General features: G+C 39.7%; 2 protein-coding genes across 5 annotated transcripts; both read left to right on the forward strand.

Annotated features, from left to right (window-relative positions):
• Window positions 1-649: 649 nt before the first annotated feature.
• LOC141427745 (sulfotransferase 1B1-like) lies at window positions 650-10878 on the forward strand. 3 transcript variants are annotated; one of them, XM_074087338.1, is made up of 8 exons: window positions 650-721; window positions 1660-1744; window positions 2204-2338; window positions 7555-7654; window positions 8323-8630; window positions 8705-8799; window positions 9217-9394; window positions 10186-10878. In XM_074087338.1, the coding sequence occupies exons 2-8, from the start codon at window positions 1675-1677 to the stop codon at window positions 10335-10337; spliced, it is 1038 nt and encodes a 345-aa protein (XP_073943439.1). In that variant the 5' UTR covers window positions 650-721; window positions 1660-1674; the 3' UTR covers window positions 10338-10878. The 3 variants fall into 3 exon arrangements, with proteins under 3 accessions (XP_073943439.1, XP_073943441.1, XP_073943440.1); XM_074087340.1 differs by lacking the exon at window positions 650-721 and adding an exon at window positions 821-925; XM_074087339.1 differs by lacking the exon at window positions 650-721 and adding an exon at window positions 1024-1109.
• A 2865-nt stretch (window positions 10879-13743) lies between these two features.
• LOC141427867 (sulfotransferase 1C4-like) lies at window positions 13744-23323 on the forward strand. Of its 2 annotated transcripts, none has more exons than XM_074087455.1 (8): window positions 13744-13933; window positions 14618-14710; window positions 15487-15621; window positions 18375-18474; window positions 21284-21585; window positions 21741-21835; window positions 22123-22309; window positions 22703-23323. In XM_074087455.1, exons 2-8 carry the CDS (start codon window positions 14635-14637, stop codon window positions 22807-22809), a joined length of 1002 nt encoding a protein of 333 aa, XP_073943556.1. In that variant the 5' UTR covers window positions 13744-13933; window positions 14618-14634; the 3' UTR covers window positions 22810-23323. The 2 variants fall into 2 exon arrangements, with proteins under 2 accessions (XP_073943556.1, XP_073943555.1); XM_074087454.1 differs by having other exon boundaries at window positions 13746-13933; window positions 14633-14710.
• The last annotated feature ends 3601 nt before the right edge of the window (window positions 23324-26924 follow it).

A 26924-nucleotide genomic window follows, 5' to 3' on the forward strand; every position in this document is an offset into this window, starting at 1 on the left:
ATGTAGATTCAAGAACGCGTATTTTGTACGGCGTGGCCGCTCTGTGCCTACGCCTCCCATAGACGTAAAGTGGGGCTGTTTTTTTCTCGTCTAATCCTATTATATGGGGTATCGTTGGATATGTATTGCGAAATCATTGGGTTGTGAATACAATTTTTAGATTCAGTAATCTGTTTGCGAAATACAATATAAAGTGATGCAATATGGAAATGATTGCGTGAAAAAAGCCACCCGAGGAAGGTGTATTGAAATTCGTAATAATCGTTGCACTGATACCATGTAAGATAAGTGATTGATAACATCCGTGTATGTAAAAGGTATAAATGGATTTAAAAATAAATCTACTATCTTTGATTTTAACATAGGTAACTATTTAACGGAAATAACGTCGAGTGCGTGTAGGACTCGTCCACTGAGGGTTCAGTACAATACATACATACATACATACATAAAATCACGCCTCTTTCCCAACGGGGTAGGCAGAGACTACATCCTTCCACTTGCTACGGCTTCGATCGCCCCAGTTCATGCTTTGTGACGGCTACTTAATGACGATTGCGTGGAAAGAGATTATCAGCATCTATATAATTAGGTATCTTATCGAGCTGTAATCTTTACCGGTAAATAAAAAGATACGTGCCCCAAACACCAGGAGATAATCAATCAGTCAGTCAGTCTTATATATACTCGTATCGCCGCTGGAACTAAAGTCTTGTATCAGGTATCTATACTAATTATAGTATCTACCTAAATGTGCTTATAGATATTGTAACAGATAACTCACGTCTTAAATCGAGTTTAGCTCGACATGTTTCGGGCTAATTCGTAGCCATTCTTCCTAGGAGCAACGCGACTCGACGAATTAAAATTAATTAGAAGAGCTACTATTAGCCAGAAACATGTCGAGCTAAACTCGATTTAAGAGGTGAGTTATCCGACACAATATGATTTGGTTGTGAAGACAATTTTTAGATTCAGTAATTTGTTTGCGAAATCCTACTTATATTATAAATGCGAAAGTTTGTGAGTGAGTGAGTTGTGAGTGAGTGAGTGAGTATGTTTGTTACTCCTTCACGCTAAAACGGCTGGACGGATTTGGATGAAAATTGGTATGTAGATAGTTGGACATCTGGAATAAAACATAGGCTACTTTTTATCCCGATATTCCCACGGGATAGGGATGAAATCTCGAAATAACAACCGCTGAGCTTAGAGTAATGAAATTTGGGATGGTTGTATTCAATGCAACGTCAATAAAAACCACGACAATTTTCAGGAATTCAGGAATCCCAGAAATCAATTAAACCGCTGTATCTAATGATTTAAACGAGCGAAGTGATCAATATTTAAACTAAATAACTTGCATGCTTGCTTTGCTTACATTATTGCTTGCACCTTTGGGAGTATGCTTGCTTGATTGGTAGTTTCGTGTTCAAAACGAACAGCAGGGCTACTACGAAACTCGAAGTTCGTATCGTACCGTCCCTCTCGCTCTCGTATTAAATAGTATAAGTGTCAGGGATCGCTCGATGAAGTACGAACTTCGAGTTTCGAGTTTCGTGGTAGCCCTGCTGTGTTCAAGCGAGCGAACCCGCGAATACAGGCCAGTATTATACAAACAAATGATGTTGATGAAGCTTAATTTGTATTATTTTTCAGGTTAAGACAAACACGATGGGAGACAAAGTGAGAGTCCGGGAGCTGGATCCCGAGTCGCAGGAGTTGGTGATCAGTTTGTTCAAAGGTAAGACTTTTACCCCCCACGCAAAAAGAGGGGTGTTATAAGTTGACGCCTATGTCTGTCTGTCTGTCTTTGGCATCGTAGCTTTCAAACGAAAGGATCGATTTCGATTTTAAGTGAAAGTGAGTTGCTTGTTGAGCTTGGTTCAACTGTTTTTTGAAATATTAACGTTGAAATGACAATGTCGGGGTTAGGTTATTAAACAGTACCTAACACTTATGAAAAAATCTTAAAAAACATCTTAGACATTCCGACCGGCCCGCTATCTCCGTCTCAAGCGTAAAAGAACTAGGTATTTTAAAAACCTATGTACAGTCGAACTATTTCATACCTTAGAACATTCTCACAGTGAGTGTCGCAATGAATTCCCTTGTCAAGCAATGCGATCTCAGTAACTTTTTCTACGATAAGGTTCCACAGCAGGTCACGATTCAGTTGGTTCGATACGTGTTATGGTTTCAGGAAATCCCGAAGGAGCTGCTCGCTTCGGCGAGGGCGGCTACATCATGCCTTCAGTGTACAGGAAGAATGTGGATGACCTGAAGAATATGCCCGTGCGGCCTGACGACACCTGGGTGGTCACGTACCCTCGGTCAGGTATGGTCTACTTGTGATTAAATACACCATTTAGTCCCATCATCATCATCATCATCATCATGTCAGCCGAAAGACGTCCACTGCTGGACATAGGCCTCCCCCAAGGCTCTCCACTCAGACCGATCTTGTGCTTTTCGCATCCAACGCGATCGATCTTAACCAGGTCGTCGCTCCATCTTGTTGGGGGTCTACCGACACTTCGTCTCCCGGTCCGCGGACGCCATTCGAGTACCTTCTGACTCCATCGGCCATCAGTCCTGCGAGCAATGTGCCCCGTCCACTGCCACTTCAGTTTCACAATTCTTCGGGCTATGTCGGTATCCTTAATTCTACTGCGGATATCATCATTTCTGATTATATCCCGCAGGGCAACCCCGAGCATAGCCCTCTCCATAGCCCTCTGAGTGACTTTGAGCTTCCTCATGAGGCCCTTCGTTAGCGCCCACGTCTCAGATTTAGTCCCATCTCGAAGCCTTATTGTCTAACTCAGGGCTTCCCAAACTTATTTGTACTGTGACGCCCATGAGATGAGACTTTGCCATATTTTTACGACGCCCCGCTTAGGTTACGAGCCCCCAAATCGAAAAATAAGCATAAAATAAATAACCTTTTTAAGCATAAAATAAATTTCATTTTTAATACAAGCTTTCTTGCTGACTTTACTTTTTGTTGACTGTACTTGCATTGTCAGCCAAACTACATTGCATATCAAATTTCAAATCTATACTATTAACCGTTGAAGAGCTCCGTCCTGCAGAGACGATTCTGCCTGGACTACCAGGATCACTACTAGATTATTGTATTGTCACGCGATTTACATAAGTTTCTAAATTTAAAGGCAATCTGACTGCTGAAAAGTGGTCAAGTGTAAGATTTGATTACAGACAGACAGACAGACAACGGGACAGGGTGAAACTAAATAAAAGCTTGTAAAAGAGATCGACCCGCGACGCCCCTGGGACAATATTGCAACGCCCCAGGGCGTCGCGACGCACAGTTTGGGAAGTCCTGGTCTAACCCACTTGGAATCTCAACCGTTTTCACTCCTTCTTTCTGTCCCATGGTATAATATGAGGGTAGAAAGAGATGGGGAATTTGGTCGCAAAGGTCAGCGCGTTAAGCCGAGTTTAGACTTGCAAGAAAAATCGTGCAAGCCAACGAGTTTGTAGTGGTCAATCGAGCGCCGCAATGTAATGCAACTTGCACGATTTTTCTTGTAAGTCTAAACTCGGCTTTAGACGATACTGCCTCAGGTTTGGTAGCTACCTTGAAAATGGGACTGTAGCTAGCTTTCAAATCTGACTTCGAGATGGGACTTTTCTTTTCTTTCTTCTTTCTGCAATTTGGCGATTTGTGAAATCAACACAAGGCACTCCTTTGTCTTTTCTTGTCTCTGTCATCAACTGAGAAATACTCCATTGAGCATCCCTTCAAGTGCTATCATTGGTGTTGAACGTGCTTGGTAGAGCAGGGAGATGTCGAGATGGGACTAAAGAGAATAAGCACTCGTAAATACAATGAGTTCGGAGATATTCCTCAACTTTATAGATGCAAAAATCTAAATTCGTTAGTAACAACAATAGCAAGCTCCCATTAAATTAACTGCGTGCCATATCGCACATTTAAATCAATACAATTATTTTGTATTTTTTTCATGCCTAATTTTTAGGTCTATAAGCACAGAATAAGTAATACTTAGTACAAGTTCTATAAGGCAACGACGAGGTTTGAATCATGAACTTTTTTAATTTTGTCCATTTAAGGATTAACTAAATATGTAAATACTTAATCATGATGAAATTGAAAATACAAACTGAAATATAGATGCACAGAAAAACAAGACTAGCACTGGGAATCGAACCCAGGACCTCACATTCCGTGCCGCGTGCTATACCGCTACACCACTGCTGGACAACGGTACAGACACGGATTTCCCCTATGCACCACATATCTCAGGTTGTTTGTTTCTTATTTAGCCACTTAGCAGTGACGCTAGCGACATCTATACCATAATCATCAATCATAAATCTATATTCATAATGAAATTGTTAAAAAAAGACAAACAAATCTCACACTGAGCCCGACTCGCACTTGATTTTTAAAATACACAACGAAATACTCCAAGTTTCTGGAGTTGGAAGTCGTAAACGTATTTAAATGTTCCCAAACGGTTATGATAATAGACATTTGCTCTTGTTGCATTTTATGACCCCCAAGCTGGAAATCCGAAATATTTACAGCACTCGCTAACATCATAGGGAGCACGCAAACGTAACATTGTGTATGATTGTTTTTTTTTTGGGTCTTTGTATTTTTTATTTTAACTCCGAATTTGTTACTTCTACGGGTATAAGCAACCTGAGATATGTATGCATAGGAAAAGTTCGTGTCTAGATTCCTGTCCAGCAGTGGTGTAGGGGTTATAGCACGCAGCACGGATTGCTGAGGACCTGGGTTTGATTCCCAGTGCTGGTCTTTTTCTGGTTTTTCTGTGAATTCATGTGTCAGTTTGTATTTTAGATTATTTTGTGGCAACACACGATCTACACTTTGTACAGTCACCTGTGTTAATATCTGCTGCAGCGGAGTGTGCAAAAATATCTGACGCGTGCTACCGGAACTTGATAATTATATAGAGTCATATCAGATATGCCCTCTCATTCTGAGAGGAAGCCTGTGCGCAGTAGTGGGCCGTATATAGGCTGGGATGATGATGATGATGATGATATCAGATATTTATGCACGCTTTTTTGTGTCAGAAACCTATTGGTGCTGGCGACTCTACGTATCTTTATCATTAGGTAAGTTGAAAAGGCACTTCAAATGACGCAATAAAATTCAGTGATAAAGATTTTAAAACTTTCCTTTCTGTAATGTTTTTATGACATTACTAGCGAATCGCCTCGGGTACAATGTTCAAGAGAAGGTATGCAATCAAAGGTAGGTATTTCACATCTTTCAACGCCATTTTTCAAAACCCCCGCGCGAAGTCGAGTAAATATTGCTGTCCCTTCGATGTCGTTATAAACGGTTTTGACTGGTAGCTATTTACGTAGGTAACTGAAGTATCTACATATTTCTTCAGCGTCCAGCTAAAAATTATTTACTGCAGTATACTCATTTAAGGACCTTACTGCCGCCAAACGTATGAAGTTTTTCGTTTAAAGAAATATGAATCTAATAGGTAGGTATCGTTGAATTGACTACTATTATAATACAAACATGTAGGTACCTAATAATAAAAGCCCGGCTGTAGTGTGTTGTTTGCAAACATGGCGAAGTAGGTACTTGCAGGAATTGATATACTTATTGACAATGATGTTATGACAAAGTTCCTTAGTGACTCAAAAAATAATGCCGCGGCTATACGGCGTCGGGGACGGTGACTCAACGGGGTCACGCCGTTTTGTCACCAAATTCGTTTTAAATATCTGTAAGGTATTTATTGTATGGCCAAGTTGCCCGAAATAACAAAATCGTAATTCATTATCAGTGTTACGCCAAGATAACGGCAATTTAGTGTTAATAAAAACTACTCTATACCTACTTAATGCGTATCTATAATGCTGATGAAAAAAACCACAGCGAAGAATTATTATAACATACTCGTAAATGCTGCGTAACGATTATTTAACAGTAAAATTATTGACGTAACATAATCCCAGCGCTGGTCTTCATCATCCCAGCCTATATACCTTCGTCCCACTGCTGGTCACAGGCCTCCTCCCAGAACAAGAGGGCTTGGGTCATAGTTCCCACGCGGGCCCAGTGCGGATTGGGAACTTCACGACGCACCATTGAATTGCTTCGCAGGTTTGTGCGGGTTTCCTCACGATGTTTTCCTTCACCGCAAAGCTCGTGGTAAATTTCAAATGTAATTCCGCACATTAATTTCGAAAAATTCAGAGGTGCGAGCCGGGGTTTGAACGCACGATCCTCTGCTTGAGAGACGATAGGTCAAACCACTAGGCCACCACGGCACCACGGCAGCGCTGGTCTTATTTTTCTGGTTTTTCTGTGCATCTATATTTCAGTTTGTATTTTCGATATAGGTTTTACGGGATGACCGTAAAAGAAAATAAAAATTTGGAATTGAAATAAAAAATACAAAAAGATTCCAAAAAACCAATCTTCATAATTAAACCATTTCACCATTCCATTAATGATTAAAAAAAAACTGAAACCAGTAAAAGAGCCTACCTATGGTTGGTTAGTTTCCTGGGCAAAAAAAAAATTCCCCATGAGATTATCATTTCCTTTGTCAATCAAACAAAAAATTACATAGATAAAGCGCGTCAAAGTTCGGGAGTGGGGGGGGGGGGGGCGCACTTTAACTGGCTATTTTCGTATGATCGACATTTTATGTTTAATTGACAAAACTAAAAATACGTGTAAAATACCTATATGTTGTGATAGTCTAGTCCATCATTAAAAGTATCCTCTTGGCGAGTTTTACTTTTGAATAGGTGCAGGGTATTTTTTTTTCTCGATAGGACAGGACCTAAAGAGCATGGAATTGCAGCTCGGCATTTCTATCTACCGTTGTTTTTTTACCGAATTTTTCTTAGTAATTTCGTAACAAAATGGACACATCCATATAATATTTTGGGGACTCATCTGGAGACCCTTTTTTTCCCGCTCGTAATCATGAACTGAGTCTACCTTCCAAATTTTGTTGAAATCGGAGAGATAAACTCAGGGTACAACGGTAGATAGAAATGGCCAGCTCTTTAATTTTATTAATCTTTTGTGATCGAGGTGACATTTGCGGCGGTCACTTGTCAATCTTGTCAACGACAAATTTAAAAACGTTAATTATTGTGCTATTGATGTATGTGCTGGTGACAAGATCGTGATTCGTGAAGATGTAACGGACATACAGAACGAGGTACTTTCGCATTTAACCCCCCTAATATTAATTAGTTAGGGTTAGCAAGGAGGGATAACATACAATGAAAAGCAAAGTGAGTGGTAATAGTTTTATAATTCCGGAATGAATTATTTATTGTTTTTTTTTTAATTTAAAGAATCATTTATTTTTCTTTCATTCTATTAATTGTTAAACTATGCTAAAAATAAATTAACTATATATACAGTTCCCCCAAGTCTTCTCCCTGAGGAAGAGTGCCCATAAGGCTGGCTGCATTTCCGCGCTGGATCGTGATTCCAATGCGTTGGGCGAGAAATGCACCACCATTTATTGTGTTAATTCGCAGGAACAACCTGGACACAAGACCTGGTCTGGCTGCTGATGAATAACTTCGACTTCGAGACGGCTCTGAAAATACCATTAATGGGCAGATACTTCTTCATCGAGTAAGTTGCGTCTTAAAATCATAATAAAATCCGACGCTTGAAAGAAACGGGTTATAAATACAAAGTTTTATAAAAAGCGTATATATATACTCGTAGGCTGGGATGGCAACTTACATATTATTACCCAGCATGTTAGTTTATTATATTTTGCCTAATAAATATAAATTTCATATACTTATTGACAAATGTGATAAAAACCATTAAATTGTGCGTCCATCCCAGCCTATATACGTCCCACTGCTGGGAACAGGACTCCTCTCAGAACAAGAGGGCTCGGGCCATAGTTCCCACGCGGGCCCAGTGCGGATTGGGAACTTCACACGCACCATTGAATTGCTTTGCTGGTTACCGCAAAGCTCGTGGGAAATTTCAAATGTGATTCCGCATATGAACTTCGAAAAACTCAGAGGTGCGAGCCGGGGTTTGAACCCACGACCCTCTGCTTGAGAGGCGATAGGTCAAACCACAAGGCCACCACGGCTTATAATTGTGCGTCACACGGGTGGTATTAGAATTACAAACATGGACTCATTTAAAGCCTTTCAATCTTTGATTTCGGGCTTCTAATAGACTGTCGTTCGTAATTCCTTATGAAATAGTTCATTAATATGGACCTCCGCAAAGTAACGTCTGAATCAATCTAAAGTATCGTAAACGTTTCTCTTCAGAATCACCTCCCTGGCACCCATGGACAAACTTGGCCCAGACCAGCTAGACCCTGTCATGCTCCAGGAATTCGCAAAACTAGCGCCATCCTTCCAGGCAATAGTAGACGCGCCGTCCCCCCGGTTTATCAAGAGCCATCTTCCACTTTCCCTGCTGCCAGATAATCTCCTGGACACAGCCAAAGTGGTGTACGTGGCCAGAGATCCCAGAGACGTTGCTGTATCGTTTTATCATCACAGCAGGCTGTTTAAAACTTCTAACTACGTCGGAGACTTTAAATCATTTTGGGACTTATTTGTAAAAGATTTGGGTGAGTTTGGCTTTACTTTAAAAAATAAAGGAATATATTCTTTTAACGCAGCGTAATTTTTGTCTATTTGGCAGTTACGTACACTCCATTCTTCCCTCACCTGAAAGAAGCGTGGGCGCAACGGCACCACCCGAACATGCTGTTTATCTTCTATGAAGATTTAAAAAAGGTAAATTCGAAGCTGAGTTGTCCCTTGTAAAGTGGTAAAGTAAGTAAGTTGTATTGTGTGCGCTTGCAGGGCGTCATGGATTAACTAATAATAATACCTAATGTAACACCTTGTACAACTGTACATGAACATGACTTTATAATGAATGAATAAATATATAAAGAATCCATTGGCAAATGAAAGTGGGTCACTTCACATTTTTCACTTCCCTATCCCAAAAGCCACCACTACGCGGTAAACTAAACTTTCCTCTGGAATCACTAGATATTTGTTGATAAAAAGCACATTAAAATTCGTTGAGTAAAATATCTGAGCGAGCGTGCATGCATACAAAGAGACAGAGGGCGGAAAGTGACTTTGTCTGATATTAAGCAAAGATTAAGAAGATAGTTACTTACTCGTGCTAACGTTTTCCAGGACCTGCCTGGCCATATAAAGCGCATAGCGGAATTCTTAGGGAAGGAAGTCACAAGCGAGCAGACCCAGAAACTGTGCGAGCATCTCGACATTAAAAACTTTAGGAACAACGAGTCCGTCAACCCGACGTGGCTCAACGCCACTGGCAACGCTGGCGAAGAGGGATTCATTCGGCAAGGTAACCCTAACCATCTGATAGCATATTTGAAGTACAATAGTGTTAGGTTTCTAGATAGATTATGATAGGTAGATTGGGTAGATGATAGGTGGTGGAACATTTTTTGACATTTATTATTGCTTGTTGTAATATAGCCTAAATTGAATAAATTAATTGACTTTCGCTTCAGTAAAAATAAGTAATAACACGCTTTAAGGTAAACCAAATGGTAAACCTGCCTGACTGCTCCATCATCAGATCTTGGGTACCAGTATCGGTCAAATTACACCCTATAACTATTCCAATAAGCCCAAACACGGCTACGTCACGTTATTTATAGTTATAGTTAAGTTTCTTGCGGCGCATTTTTCTTGGCAATGATGGTCTTTCTGAAAGCGTTGCCAGTTTAAAAAATGACGTGTAAAAGTGCCCATTGCGGCCTATTTACTGAATAAATGATTTAAAATTTGAATTTTGAAATATTCTGTCTTGAAATTCCAGTGTCTAGCTTCCTTTTCCATCATCAGATCAGTTCGAGTATTATCATGTTGAAATCTAAATTACGCGTAATACATACATATGTAGTTAAATAAGCCAACTGTAGAGATCAGGGAACACAGACGCAGGCAGAGCATTCTACTCCTTAGCTGACCGGATAATGAAGGACGAGCGATAACGCTTTGTGCGGATTTTAGAGATGCTGTCCACATAAGGGTGTTATTGTTACTTTTGTTGCCGGATTAGGACTATTTGATGCCCTAAGCAATTGCTTAATTTGCTTATGAGCTAATCCAGCACTGGTTATTTTACAGGAAAGACTGGCGGCTGGTACGACTATTTCGACGAGGCGATGGCTGCGCAGGCGCAGGCGTGGATCCGCGTCAACCTGGCAGGCACTGACCTGCGCTTCCCCAACGCCAGCTCCAAGGTCGCGACCCTCGTCTCCAAATACAATAAAGGATGATCAGATTAAGCTGTATTTACAATAAAATAAGTTTTTATTAAAATTATTTTTAATACGCCCTATAAAAACAAAAGTGAAATCTACTTCATCATTAGTCAGAAATGTCCACTGCTGAAGAATGGCCTCTTTAGAACGCTACAATGAACGATAACCGGTCACTCACCACTCAATCGCCACTTCAACACCATTGCCCAAAATTCTCACGATGTCGTCAGTTCATAAAGTCGAAGCTGTCTGTCAACGCTTCGTCTTACAGTTCGTGGGCGCCACTCGAGGACTTTTCTCGTGCAAAGATTTTACGTGACCTGTCTGACACACATTTGTCTGACATGTTACTTTTCTAAAATTTGGTTTGTTGGTAAAAACTATCCAAGTCAAGTGAGCTTGGATTAGAATATTGCATATTCTTGTAACTTCATGATTTTCTGCAGAAATCTTGGCACCTTCAGGTTTCAATTCTTTAGTCGGCGAAATAAACGACGTATATTCTTAATTTTGAAGTTGATTCTTACTTATGCGAAATAAAGATTTATTATTATTATTATTATTCTCATTTTACATTTATGTTTTTGATGGGATAACTGAATAAACTCTAAAGACTCCGAGCAAATCTCAGTCGCCCACGTCCCATTATCCATTAAATGCACTTTGATAAAATTTTATTTATCATAGTGTTTCGGATATACCGTAAGGTTACACCCATACACAGGTATCTATGTAAAAACCAGGTTATTTTTGATTTCAGTTAACTTTAAGAGAACATTAAATAGGTCTAATGAAGTGTATTTATCTGAGAAAAGTTAATAAGCTCCCGAAATTGTCATTTCAAAGTCCAATATCTCAAAAACGGCAAAACTGATTTTAATGAAACATAAGCGCGCGGTTGTTTTATGCGATAAACGCAATGCGTTTGACGCACATTAATTTTTAACTGACTTCAAAAAAGGAGGAGGTTCTATTTTCCGATGTTTGTATTTTTTTTTGTATCAGATAATGCATGCGCTTGCCGCAGCGCTATCGTTTTTTGTCTTTCTAGATGGCGCCACTGTTGCGTGAGGTTAATAAGTGTGGCTTTCAAAGTTTGTTATTACGGGCGTGCAAACAAAGTTTAGATTAAAATCATATTTAATACACCTTAAAACCGTACCATAAAAATATCGAGCAACCACAGTGTTGCGTCGTCCCGTTTTGTTCGGAAAAAAGGGAGGACAAAAGTTTCCGAAAGACAAAACTGTCTCAAAACACAGACATTCATTGCCCCGTAACGCATAATTTCCACAATTAATTTCAGGCAATGCATAATAATCACAAAATTATTATAATTATAAATAAACCCGCGTAGCTCACCCAAAAACTATGAGATTTTACATTTCTTTCGGAGACCTCACGCTACACTAGCGCCTCTAGCGGCGAATTCATACGCGATAGCCCTCATTGGGTAGCTTATGTTTTCTAGGATATAGTAGACTTATAATGTAGCTCACTCCTGTAGACAGATATTAAGTGAAAAATAATCTGTCTACGGAGCGAGCTACATTATAAGTCTACTGTCGATAAAAAATATAATATAGACTATCATAGAAAACTAAAGGTACCCAATTAGATTATCTCATGCAAAATTGATGTGCGTCAAGCGCATTGCGTTAACGCAGCGTTTATCGCATATAAGAACCGAGCGCTTTAGCTAAGAAAAATCGCAAGCAAAGTCGCTTTCACGTTAAAAAAACGCATGACAACAGACAGACAAACAGACTTGAAGTAAAACTAAAAACCCCGATTTTTCCGTCGGAGATTGAAAAAATAGAACCAATACAGTATTTTCGTCTCATTCACTTGTGAAACATGATTCTTTTTACATATTCGATACACAAAAATACATTAGACAGAAATAATACTTAAAAACCGGCCAAGAGCGTTTTGGACACGCCCGAAATAGGGTTCCGTAGCCTTTACGAAAAAATTAAGTAATATTTTTCTAAGGATTTCGTATTTTATACGGAATACTTATTCCAAGTTTAGGTATATTTTATACCTTAGGTTGCTATTTACTCTTAAACTACTAATAATTCTCAAGAAAACTTGACCGTTATAGTGTTCCTTGTAAGTTTGATATACTTACTAACATACTGAATTTTTTCAAACGTTTCCAGAGGGAGGGGGTCACGCTCGATTTTAATGAAAATTTGCACTTTAAAGTTAAAAATTTTGCAAACAAATCACCGAATGAAAAGTCGTTTTAGCAACCCCCTAATGGTTTTAAAAGACCTATCCAACGATACCCCACACTACAAGGTCGGAAGAGAAAAAAAATCAAAGAAGTACCTACTCTAAAAAAATATTTTTAGAATTTTTTATTGTACTATTTCGTTGGCATAGTTTATTATATTCGTGCAAAATTACAGCTTTGTTGCATTGATAGTCCCTGAGCAAAGCCGCGGACGGACAGACAGACAGACAGACAGACATGGCGAAACTATAAGGGTTCCGTTTTTGACATTTTGGCTACGGAACCCTAAAAATGAATAGCATAAATTGGGCCCCCCCAGCATAATGTTGCTGACTAAGGCTTGAGACATGGCTACTAATAACTATCTACTAGACGCGTGAACAAAGATGAGAGATAATTCTGATCTAAATTATCGTGCTAAAAAATCTAATCGTAAAACGCTAAATAGGGAAAAGTTATCGTGCATGAATTATTAACAGAAAATTGGCATTAAATTGCAACGATATTATTAAAGGAGGTAGATATGTTAGTGTTGAAAATTCACTCACGTGATGTCAAAAAACAGGTTAACTGTAGATAGGTTGTTTTTAACCCCCGATGCAAAAAGAGGAAGTTATAAGTTTGACGCCAGTATCTGTCTATGACATCGTAGCTCTCAAACGTCTGAACTGACTTCGATGCGGTTTTTTAACGTGAAAGAGTGTTTTCTTGTGCTGGTTTTATGAGAATCGGTTGAGACATCTTTGAGATATTATACTTTGAAATGTTAACTTTTGTAAGTAAGGTTATTGACACAGATATAGATTACACTAGATTACGCAAATGCATCTACTTCGCGTGTCCGAACCCCGACCAAACGTCGGGGTTGGCCCCATGCAAAGACTGACCGCTAACTGACTAATCATGACTAGTGACCGACTCGAGTCCCACGGCGCGGGCGGGCGGCGCATTTGAATCGATTTTGCGTGCACATCGGGAAATTCACATCGCTAATTCGCTCTTGAGACGTCACAGTAGATATAAAAAAGTGACACGGTTGGTTTCATACAGATTGAGGTGTTTGCTTTATCTAGTGTAATCTATATCTGTGGTTATTGACCATTTTATTATGACGTATCTTTATTTACACAATCATTGTTTAATAAGAAAAAAGGTGACAATAACACAGTAAATGTTTATGCCCGTACTTGTTTTTACCACGTTTTATCTTGTCTATCCGATATCACAGTAATTAACTTCTAAAATAAAATAGCATTATAATCTTATCTCCATTATTAGTACAAATAAATGAACACCTATATACAGAAACTGCGTTAAATCCAGTAAAAAGTCAGGTGTTTGCGAGTCCAGTAGTATTGAAAAGGAACGAGTGAGTAGATATTTATTACTGAAAATTAATATAAAAACTTTTTGATAAAAAAATTGAACCACCGAAAAAACTGAAAAGAAAATATAATAAACCTTTTTTTTTATTTAACCTAAATCTATGTACTAGTTTGAAGTCAGTGCCTCAGTACGAGCCAGCAGGGGTGGGTCTATAGTCGTCTACCTATCCTACATACTATATGGGCTTCAATCACTCCTGCTGGCTCTTGCTGAGGCACCGACTTCAAACTAGTACATAGATTAAGGTCGATTTCAGTTTTTCGGCGGTTTAATTTGTTTGTTAAAAAGTTTAATATCAAAATCGGACTACCTACTCTGTAAAAAGTTGTGCGTTGTCATACATAAAAAAAAAACAAATAAACTCGTCGACTTGAGAACCTCCTCCGTTTTATTTCGTCGGTTAAAAAGCAGTGCTGGATTAGCAGATACGCTCAAGCCGAAGATTGTGGGTTTAAGACCGAGTTCGCACCTCTCTAGTCTGTTCAGATATTACGCGAGAAATTGCAAACACCACGCAAGTTTCTAAAACTTACTTTTTATGAACCTGTATTTTTTCAATTAAATTTATGTTAAGCAATTGGATAATTTTTCTATGTTATCTCAGCTGCTGCATGTTTCGTATTTAAACAGGTGATTAATTTACCCAATTTGTATGAATTATGTTTAGACGTTATTGTTCCAGCGATGTCTGATGACGGTCATGTTGAGATCCGGGACCTCGAGACTGAGAAGCAGGACTTGCTAATTAGTAATTTTAAAGGTAAGATGCATAGAATGAGCTACATTAGGTTCCAATAACAGTAACTAATGACGAGCCAGTCTAATCTCCGTCAATATTTAAATCATATAAATAAAAATAAATAAATAAATATCACGGGACAATTCACACCAATTGACCTAGTCCCAAAATAAGCTTAGCAATGCTTGTGTTATGGGTACAGGTATGGGTAGGGGTAAGCAACGTATAAATATAAATATATAGATAGATACATACTTAAATACATATTAAACACCCAAGACCCGACCTTATTTTTTACTAACCTAGCTTAAAATAAAACAAAAAACTCCTACTTATAAGGCAAACACGTCGTCGAAAGTCGGAAACGCAAGCCGCATTACCTACCCCTCTGTATGGCTATCCCAATCCTTTGAGCGAGATGACCGCCAGTTCTAGGATCCCCTGAGGTCAGAACTAACCTCCTGGACAAGTCTTTTAACACCCTTTTTGTGTCCGTTGACCACGGCCCCATCGTTTCAAAAGCAAGCGCCGTAAATTCACTGTAGTCAGTTAAAACTGAATATTTGCGACGCTTGCTTACCTGAGCCTGCTCGGCAGCTGCTCCAGCTCTGAGAGCGGTGCCCTGGACGTGGGACACGGCTAAAGTGTCGACACAGGTCACGTCCCAAACCAAAGACCGTCCCAACGGTTTACGCCACGGCACCAAAGTGACATACATTACCTACATTTATACAAGCACTATACAGCCTCCAATAACATTTAAGTAGTCACAAATCCTCATTGTCTCCTCATTCCAGGTCACCCTGCAGGGTTTGCTCGCTTCGGTCAGGCCGGCTACCTGATGCCGCAGAACTTTCGCGCGCACGCGCAGGCCTTACGGGCAATGACGACACGGCCTGACGACGCGTGGGTGGTTACGTTCCCGCGAACAGGTTTTTTATATTTATTTTTTATATTATAACTTCCTCCAACATAATCGGAGCCTATTTCTGCTATTTTCCTTTCGTTCCAGTTCTCGCTTTTTCTACCCCTCGTACTGTCGTTCCACATCCTGTATCTTTCTCACATATTTCATCTTTCTTTCTTTGTGGGTTAAGCCCATCTGACTACTGCTATTATTGACTTGTCTTCTATCTTATTGTTAAATTTGTTCATTCTGTTCTCTGTCACTCTATTCTATCTTTTAAGCTGTCCTCCGTGTCATTCATCTTTTCTTTCACTTCTTAATTCCATTTTAACCATCATTTAGGAGTGGGTTGGGAGATTTTATTTATTTATTTATCTTATACATATTTTACACGGTCTCTTCTTTCTATTGTCAATACTTATTTTCGCAAGTGGTAACAGTATTTTACATTAAGTTCTATTAGTTTATTTCTTATTTATACATCATCATCATTATCATCCCAGCCTATATACGTCCACTGCTGGGCACAGGCCTCCTCTCAGAACAAGAGGGCTTGGGCCATAGTTCCCACGCGGGCCCAGTGCGGATTGGGAACTTCACACGCACCATTGAATTGCTTCGCAGGTTTGTGCAGGTTTCCTCACGACACACACACACGACACTTATTTATACATGTTTACAAAGTATTTCATATAATATGTATATATTATAATTGGGTTTTAACCATATATATTTAGGCCAGGCACGGCGAGCATCGGCGAGCAGTGGCGAGCCACGGCGAGGGTCGCCAGCTCGCCACTGCGGCGAGCAATGGCGAGGGTCGCCTGCCCGCCACTGCGGCGAGCAATGGCGAGAAATGCCAAGCAGCGGCTAGCCAATGCCCGCCACTGCGGCTAGCTAATGGCGAGGGTCGCCTACGGCGAGATCAAAGGCGAGGGTCGATATCCGCGACCGTGAAACTGCGGCGAGCATCAGCTCGCCGCTGCGGCGAGATGTGGCGAGAAATGCCAAGCAGCGGCTAGACAATGTTCGCCACGGCGAGACTAGCTAGAACAAAATATTTATTTCTTATATATATGTCGGCGGCCGATCGTAAAATCCGCCAGATCACGAAATTCTAGGCATATCGTGAAACGCCGCCATTTCATGATATGCCTAAACGTTGGCCAGGCATATCACGATGTGCCTGAGAAATAATACGGCAGATCGATTAGAGCAACGCATTCGTCGATATTCCTAGCTCTATACCGGGCACATCGTAAAATAGTTTCTTATTTGGCCAACGGTGGCGCTGCGTATGCAATGGCGGCCGTGACCAGCTGACCGGCCGTGTTTGTTTAGCGCGTGAAAAATGTCGGCGTCGCAACAAAATGATCTTTAAACCGAAAATAGTGACTGAATTCAAAATAGAAGTGCAAAAGAAGCTTTTGAACATCAGCTCCGTTCTTTTTATGTGAATCAAACGGATTCTGTGCACAATATGAAAAACCATGGACGTCTGCCCGTATTTTAGAGGTTAGAATTTTGTTGGTAAATAAAGTATTCACTAGTTGTTATTTATTTATATAGAAAAATTTAGGTACGACGAGCGAAGCGAGGAGTGGTTAGTATTAATTGTGATCACGACGCACGAGCCGAGCGAGCGAAGCGAGCGTGCCGCGGCAGCGGCCGGCGAAGTGCCAGACCGATATGGCGGCGTTTCATGATATGCCTAGGAATTTCATGATCTGCCTAAACTGGCCAAATCATGAAATGGCGGCGCTTCATGATATGCCTAGGAATATCATGATCTGCCTAAACGTCACTAGGCAAATCGCTAAACGGTGAGTTATGAACGATATGGCGGATGTCCCTTAGCCAATTCATGAAATGGCGGCATTTTACGATATGCCTAGGAATTTCGTGATCTGGCGGATTTTACGATCGGCCGCCGACATATACATGTTTACAAGTTTATCATAAAATATGTATATATTCTAATTGGGTGGGCATGGTTTTGGGATCAATTTTTTATTTGTACTTTAACATGAGTCACATCAGATCTACACATAACATGAGTTACAAATTACATAGTATTTGCTCTATGTTATAGCTAATCCTATGCTTTACCTCTTTTCATCTAATCCACAAAGATTTATATGAACTATCACCTATTTCATAGTTTCGTACTAATATTTTGTACGCGAACAGGTTAGTGCGTCTTATGTTGAGAACTAATAATGTGGGAAGGCTACTGTAGAAAAGATTTATTCAGACAAATGTTATGCCTAGAGATAGAAGTTCAAAGGAAAAGTTGAAAATCTTATGCATCTGAGTTGACAAAGTTCTATGGTACGCAAGAGATTGTAATGCTACCTACATCAGCCTTTCTTTTACTCCGGATTTTTTCCCTCTGTAGGTATAGACTAAAAGTTCGAGTGCTCGCCACGCTAATGCCCAATAGACGACACCTGCAGTCGCCTCTATTGCTTATGACATAAAAATAACGTTGACAACTATTGGGACAGAGACCAGCATTCCTACATTTACCTTAAATGCAATAATTCTGGATTCAGTATGCACGGATTCACACCGAAAGTTTAACTTTAAGGGCCTCCGCTAACTCTTGCGGGTGCACGGCTTGGCTTGAAGCGGCGTGCTTGTTTCATGTCATCTAGTAGAGCAGTGCTGCGTGAGACGGGTCTCTGCTCTATTGAAACAGTACGCCGGGCGGGCGCCAACGGGGCGGACTCGTGCACCCGCAAGAGTTAGCAGAGGCTCTAATACTGGCATTTGCAGGAACTACTTGGACACAAGAGATGGTGTGGCTGATAAAGAATGACTTAGATTACGAAACGGCCCTCCAAATACCTCTTCAACAGAGATATTTATTTCTTGAGTTAGTATACTTTTTAGTAAAATTCGATTTACCGTTACATTCAAAGTTATACACAAAAGTGCCCGCTGCTGGGTCTGATCACTCGCAACTGAAATCACTTGTTCATCTCTCCATCCCACCCCTCTAGTTGGATATTAGCCAACGACTAACTAATTTACAAAAAAAATAGTTAGCTGTTGTTGTCCAGGGTGCACCATGACCAGGCATTACTCTTCCTCGTCCCTGAGACCTAAAGCCTCGGATGGAAGGGAGTTGTAACGCCCGAGCACTCGGGGAGGTGTCAAAGTAACCACGCACTTCATAATACTTTTATAGTGTGGGTAAACCCTAGTATTGGGACAAATTTCTGTATAATTTTTAATACATCAAGCTCTTGTCTGTGGGGGAGGTGCGTGCTTATCCTGGAGCACAGGTTCTACCTATCTAGGGAGTAGTTCTCTTGTTTTTGAAACTATGTAAGAGTTAATACTTTTTTCAATAAAGTTATTAAGCCGCGATAAGGCCGCCTATTGCTTACCTTAGAAAACTCTATGTATATACTTGTTTTCTCTGTACTGTTTACTGTATTGGTGTGCAATAAAGAGTTATTGTATTGTATTGTATTGTTATTAAACCCACTCGATTATCTTAAAGGAATAGAATAGATTAGCTGATCATGATAAGATGACTTGCAAATGGACTGAGATAGAATCAATTATCATGACCGACTATCATTAGGGTGTCATCTGCCGAAACATACTTAGATAATGCAGTCATATAAGGAGATTCACTTCGGAATAAGAGATAATAAGCTGGAAACTCGTATACAGCTTAAATTTAGTGTCCTAAATGTTGTCTCAAAATTCACACTTAATTTCGTGTCCGCGTCGTAAGTTATTCCAGGTCAAATGTCAAAAAAGACAGTTTTTCGCCATTATCTCGATTTCTATAGCTCCAGTGATGTTAACATCATACAACAATATTGTAGAGCATAAAATTTGGAACAAATATTGTGTTCAATTTTTTTCGTACGTCCAACCGTTTTTGAGATAGAGGGCAGAGAGGCCGCAGCGCTCAGCCATACTGACTGATGCAAGGTCAACCGTAAATCTCAGTGAGTAAAACCTTGTATACAGTTTTAAGTCATTAAAATATCATTAAAAATAAATTATTTATTTGATTTTTTATTTAACTTGCAATGTTCGTATGTACGTACTCGTATATAAATGAAAATATGTAAGTGATGTTCCAAAATTTACAAACCATTTTTCAAGCACTATTCCTGGTCTCAGCTTAAACTTGGTACACTCATGTATAATTGGTGACAATGCAAGATTATTGCACCATCAAGCTGATCTGATAATGGAGCCCGAAGGTGGGCACGGGATCTCAGTAACAAAACGATGTGGCCCCGACGAGTTTGGGCTCATTTGATTTATCTTCGCAAGTAATCTTCACCTGGATGATGTCCAGGAACCTGATGATGGATCCGGAGAGTGACCACAGGATCTCGGTAACATAAAACGTAGCCCCGTTGAGATTGGGCTCATTTGATTGGTTTTCACGAGTACGCTTTACCTGGATGATGTCTAGGGCCCTGATGATGGAGCCGGAGAGTGACCACAGGATCTCGGTAACATAAAACGTAGCCCCGTTGAGATTGGGCTCATTTGATTGGTTTTCACGAGTACGCTTTACCTGGATGATGTCTAGGGCCCTGATGATGGAGCCGGAATGTGAGCACATGATCTCAGTAACAAAACGACATTGCCCCGTTGAGTTTGGACTCATTTGATTTGTTTTCACGAGTACTCTTTACCTGAGGCCGTATTGTCTAACACGCTGCAATCGCATTCAGCATCTCTTTCTACCCTCTTCTTGCACCATATGACAGAAAGAAGTGGTGAAAACGATTGTGATTCCAAGTGAGTTCGACAATAAGGCCTCAATGGGGTTGGAAACTGCAAAATGATCTTCTGGAGCCCATAAAAACAACAATTTTGTAATAAATGTTAACATCACTGGAGCTATAGAAACCGAGATAATCGCGAAAAACTGTCTTTTTTAACATTTGACCTGGAATAAATAACGACGCGGACACGAGATTAAATGTGACTTTTGAGACAACATTTAGGACACCAAAATGAAACTAACGAGTTTCCAGCTTATTACGAGTATCTCTTATTCCGAGATTGACCCCTTCTCATTCCTTTATTGACTGAATCAAGATTAATATTGACAGTTAGACAATCAATTGATTAATAGATAAAATGACATGTGGCCGGTCAAATAAGTTTTTAAACGCTTAATATTATGATTTTTTTTTTGGAGTCTTTTTCTATTTTTTATTTCAACTCCTTTGTTACTTTTACGGGTATCCCGTGAAACCATATCGAAAATACAAACTGAGACATGGATGCACAGGAAAACCAGAAAAAGAGACCAGCAATGGGAATCGAACCCAGGTCCTCAGCATTCCGTGCTGCTGTGTGGTATAATCCCTACACCACTGCTGGAAGCAAGACATGAATTTTTCCTATGCTTAGGTACATATGCTGCGATGATATGATGAGTGCTGGTCTCTTTTTTTGGTTTTTCTGTGCATCCATGTTTCAGTTTCTATTTTCGCTTATTATTAGCTTCACGAGTAACCTTACAACTATCATCATCATCATCAGCCTATAGCAGTCCACTGCTGGACATAGGCAGATCCCCTTGATGAGTCCTCTCCTCGATCGACTAGACGCATTCAGATTCTACAATATTTCAGCTGACTATAATGATTAAAGATGATGATGATATTTTGCAAATATATTTTTCACACTTTTAGGTTTTTCTCCTTCATCTCCGGCAAAGGTTTAGAAATAGGAGATTTTGATAAAGACTTCATAGATGACCTGATGGTACCAGCCTATCAAAGCAGCGAAGACGTGCCTTCTCCGCGGTTCATCAAGACCCACCTGGCGCTGTCCCTGCTGCCGCCTCGTCTCCTGGACACCTGCAAGGTGGTCTACGTGGCGAGAGACCCTCGGGATGTGGCCGTGTCGTATTATCATCACAACCAGCTGTTTAAGCCAGTGGACTTTGTTGGAGATTTTAAGAGTTTTTGGAAGCTGTTTATGGAAGGATTACGTAAGAAATGTTTTGTAATTTTTCGCTGTATCGATAGTCTCAATAAGTGTTTTGTATTATATTTTATATCATACCTACTTTATATTTAAGTTCTAGCGCTATCTCTATTTCGGTCGAAAATTAAAAATGTAAAAAGCGACATTTATTTGTTTCAGTCTTGAGCGCACCGTTCTTTCCTCATCTGAAGGAGGCGTGGGCGCAGCGGAAACACCCAAACATGCTTTTTCTTTTCTACGAAGACATGAAAAAGGTAAACGACAAAAAAAACATACTTACTTAAAATTCTCTTAAAATAGCGTAGGTACCTAATGATGTGTTTTTGGTTCCTTATACAGGCGCTTTACCGCATCGCAAAGATTGAATTTTTTGGATTAAAATTTTTAACTTTTTGGCCGAAACCAAACTTTCGGCCGAAAGATGATTTTTAAGCAGAAACCCTTCGAAAACGACACCAAAACAGAAACTTCGGTCAGACTTTATTTAAAACATGGTTGTAGTAAGCCAAACCTTTAAAAAGTCGCCTTCTCTGTTTCCCAGGACATGCCGTCTACTCTCCGTCGCGTATCGTCATTCTTCGGCAAGGAGTACTCCGCGGAGCAGCTCGCCGCGCTCTGCGAACATCTGGACATCAAGAACTTCAAGAACAACGAGTCCATTAACCCCGCCTGGATGAAGGCGGACTCCCCGTTGACCTTCGGGGGCCGCGAGGAGTTCGTGCGGAAAGGTCAGTGCTGTCAACAGGAAGTGCAAGTCCAACTCGTATGGAGAGAGTTTCATACGACAAAATACAGGGCGTCTCTGAGGCTTTAAAGCCAAGGTTCCATTCTACTCGCATAACTGAGTTACTTTTATACTGCAACTCTTTTAAAATATGACCACCGTTATACATAATCTGTGAAAATTTCAACTGTCTAACTATCCCGGTTCATGAGATACAGCCTGGTGACAGACGGACGGACGGACAGAGAAGTCTTAGTAATAGCTAGGGTTTCCGTTTTTACCCTTTGGGTACGGAACCCTAAAAAGTAGTGAAAATGATTGAGATTCTAAGAGCGTAGACAATGAAGCTTATGGGTCTTTCTTAGAAATCTGTTAATAATTATGAATGTATTGACAGGCAAGGTTGGTGGTTGGCGCGACTACATGGATGCCGAGATGCAAGCGGAGGCTGCGCGCTGGATCCAGGACAACCTCGCGGATACCGATCTAAGATTCCCATCCTAAGTGCTAAACAATTTGCCGAAATTACGCGATCAGATTTCGGCGCAATTATGACCACCTTTTGCAAGTGGAGCACATTCCGCACTGACTTTTAGCTCTTATTACTTGTAGCGGAAGGCGGACATTAAGCCTGCAAATTGATTTATACAGACTAACTGAATTACGCTGTTTCAATTACTAGCAGCACATTTACCGCAATTACGTCACGTTTTGGTATCCAACCGAACTTCGGTTGGGCGTTAACCGAAGAACATGATATCAAAACAAATGTAGTTATTCCTAATTGAACAGCATTTCAGGCGTATTCAAGCCGAAATTCGGTCGTGTAAATTTTGTGCTTATGGTGTGTCATATCAGTCGAACACTTACGTAAAGTCGCGTAGTTTGTACGTAGTTTGTATGGAAGCCGATAGCGAATCGGACTCGCATTTGGCCGGTGTTACCAACTGTCGCCAACAACTTATACAACAATTATAGAATAAGCGATTTGAATGATGAATAAAATAAAATTATACAACACTTTTATTTTACTTCTACCTACTAAAGTTTTGTGAGTAAACAATGAACTGATACCACCCAATCCTTCACTGTTTCAAAAAATTGAACCGACTATAAAAAAACCATGCAAATAAATTTCTACCAGTCTGAAGTCGGTCGGTGCCTCAGCACGAGTCAGCAGGAGTGGATCTATAGTCATCTACCACACGTACGCACTTTATATTGGGACGATTCCGCTATAGACGATGTCCAGTGTCGATTTTTGAATCACAGTATCTAATTCTTTTTTAACCTGTCCTCTCTCAGAGGCACAAATTTGTGCCCAAATTCCTTTGATCCTGTTATCCTGGGAGATGACAGATTAATGCTATTACAAAAATTAAGAACTAAAATTAAAAACAAAACTACTTTCTTAAGCCTGTTTTTTTGTAGTGATTAAAAACGATTAAATTTGAGAGTTCGATTTGAGCTTATGTTGCACCCGCAGTAGCTGAAAAACTGAATAATTCTTAGATTATTTGGGTTTTCCAAATTTTCATGTTACGGGATAGGACTAAAATATGAGGACATAGTACAGTAAAGGTTTTACAGTTAACAGGTTATTTGTGTATTTGTTCTGTGATCTGCTACATAGGGCCGATTTCGTTGCACCCGCGATAGCACTTCAAACCCTTCTGGTAGCTTTAAATATTTTAGGCATTTAATCTTTCTAGACGAATCAGTAGGACTCGTTAAAAAGTAAATTATTCTTTGTATAATATTTCCTATTTTTATGTTAGAAAGCTTTAAATGAGTCAAAATATTGCACCCGCGATTATGAAATCGCCCATTGGGCTTCAATTATTACTCCTGAGGCACCGACCAATTTCAAACTGGTAGAAAATTATTTGCATGATTTTTTGTAGTCGGTTCAATGTTATACATTTTTTTCACGCTTTTTAGTGTTAATAATCTAAGATACAATAGTTTAATATCAACTGCGTTCATTATTGAGTTCTGGTGCTTCACCACCCGTTTTACCATATACATTACGAGGAGCATAAATTGCTTAGCAACTGTGTCAAAGTAATTAAAGTTCAACTCGTGAAATACTTGTTGTTGAGTAGTAACTCCGATGGTCAACTGTGGTCTTCATCATCAGTTCCACTTCACCAAATGATGATTTTCAAGAGCAAATGCATGAGTTACTACTAAATATATCCAATTTAGTATCGGTGTCCCTACAACATTTGAAGAGTTCCCTCGATTTCCTTAAGATCCAATTTGTCCTGGGTTGATCCTAATTTGGTGCGTATGGGACCGTAGGTTCCTAGACGAATGAAAAAAAAACAAATTGATTCATAAATGACGGATAACAAACATAAAAAATACAACCGAATCGATAACCTCCTTTTTTTGAAGTCGGTTAAAAACAAATAGTAATAAAACCAAATACACTAATTTCGTCTTATTTACTTGTGAAATGTGATACCCTGAAGTTTTGTTTTTCTTGCATAATTAGTGCAATTTTGAATTTTGATAATTTATTGTACTTTCACTGTAGCATGGTGCGGGTGACACTTGATGTAGTTTCGTTTTACACAAAAAAAGTTGCTGCGGTCAAAATATATGGAAGTATATTTCAGTTGTAGCCTGAATATGACTGGTGTTAAATATTTGAGCATAAAGAACTATGTTATATTTAAATAATTAAAGACGAGATGAGCCTTTGACGTACCTTTACCAGCAATTTTTTCTGCGAAATCGTCCTGGGGGCGAGGAAACACGTATAGCACACTTTTACGCATTGCCGCACCCATCCATCCCATCCCAGCCTATATATAGGTCCCACTGCTGGGCACAGGCCTCCTCTCAGAACAAGATGGCTTGGGCCATAGTTCCCACGCGGGCCCAGTGCGGATTGGGAACTTCACACCCACCATTGAATTGCTTCGCAGGTTTGTGCAGGTTTCTTCACCGCAAAGCTCGTGATAAATTTAAAATGTAATTCCGCACATGAATTTGGAAAAACTCAGAGGTGCGAGCCGGGGTTTGAACCCACGACCCTCTGCTTGAGAGGCGATAGATCAAACCACTAGGCCTGATGTCAAAAAAATAAATTGCGTTCCTACAGATGCCTACCAAAACAAAATTGTGACACAGACGTAAAACCGCACATCAATAGACATTTTGTCGTACACTCGAACTAGTAATGTGGCATGTGTAAAGACCGGTTCACATTGAATGGGTAGCAAAGAAAGAATGAGTGACTGGAATTAAGTTAATATATTCTAAATGAAGAGTTAATATGATGAGTTAATATATTCTAAAGCTTAAACAACAAAATATGAATAAATTAGAAGAACAAATAAAACAAACATCGTATAATATGAATTGGGCCCCAATTAGCATAAAATAAATAAAATATAAATATCACGGGACAATTCACACCAATTGACCTAGTCCCAAAGTAAGCTTAGCAAAGCTTGTGTTATGGGTACTAAACAACGGACAAATATAATTATATAGATAGATACATACTTAAATACATATTAAACACCCAAGACCCGAGAACAAACATACGTATTTTTCATACAAATATCTGCCCCGACACGGGAATCGAACCCGGGACCTCAAGCTTCGTAGTCAGGTTCTCTAACCACTAGGCCATCTGGTCGTCAATGTGTTATTGTTCAAAGTGCGGCAAGTGCGTAATGGTGATTTTCCACCGGCGAGGCGAGACGACACACATTTGCCTATTTAATTGAAGAGAGGCTAAGTCTAGACACAACACGGCGTGCTGTCTAAATACTAGACTAGTTAGACCTAAGTATATCAGTTTGCGTGAACAAAGATGGTAATTCCGGACTAAATCGTGCTAAAAATCTAATCGTAAAAACTAAATCGTGAAAAATTGTCGTGCATGAATAATAACAGACAACTGTTAAATTGCAATGATATTATTAAAAGTGGTAGATATGTTATTGCTAAAAATTAAGCGTAAAAAATATTTTTAACAAAATATTGAACAGACTACAAAAACCTTGAATATAATTTTCTACTACTTTGAAGTCGGTGCCTCAGAACGAGCCAGCAGGAGTGATAGAAGCTCAATAGGTGTGGTAGACGACTATAGGTCCACCCACACTCCTTCAGGCTCGTACTGAGGACACCGACTTCAAACTAGTAGAAAATGATTTTTAAGGATTTTGTAGCCGGTTCCATTTGTTGTTAAAAAAAATTGACATGGTTTTTGTAGCCGGTTAAATTTTTTGTTACAAGTATTTATTTGGAGTCTTTTTTTTATTTGTTTATTTCTGACTTTTAGTGATTTGTAGCCAAGGTTCATCTCAAAATTCCTTAATAAATAATAATTAATAATACATTATATATTTCACAGTTTGGTTTTGTAGCACCTGTGCAATAATGACACCTATAGTTTTTTTAAAACCTAAACAATATGCCGGCAAAATTTTCTTCCATCCCGGGCGGCTGACACGCGTACCCACGCTACGCCACTGGTTGTGTCTTTATTTACAAAATCATTGTTTAATTAGAAAAAATCGTGACACAGCTAAGTAAAAGTTTTTGTCCATAATAGTTATTCATCATCATCATCTCAGCCGTAGGACGTCCACTGT

Source organism: Choristoneura fumiferana, chromosome 5 (genome assembly GCF_025370935.1).
Source record: "Choristoneura fumiferana chromosome 5, NRCan_CFum_1, whole genome shotgun sequence".
NCBI classification, from domain to species: domain Eukaryota; kingdom Metazoa; phylum Arthropoda; class Insecta; order Lepidoptera; family Tortricidae; genus Choristoneura; species Choristoneura fumiferana.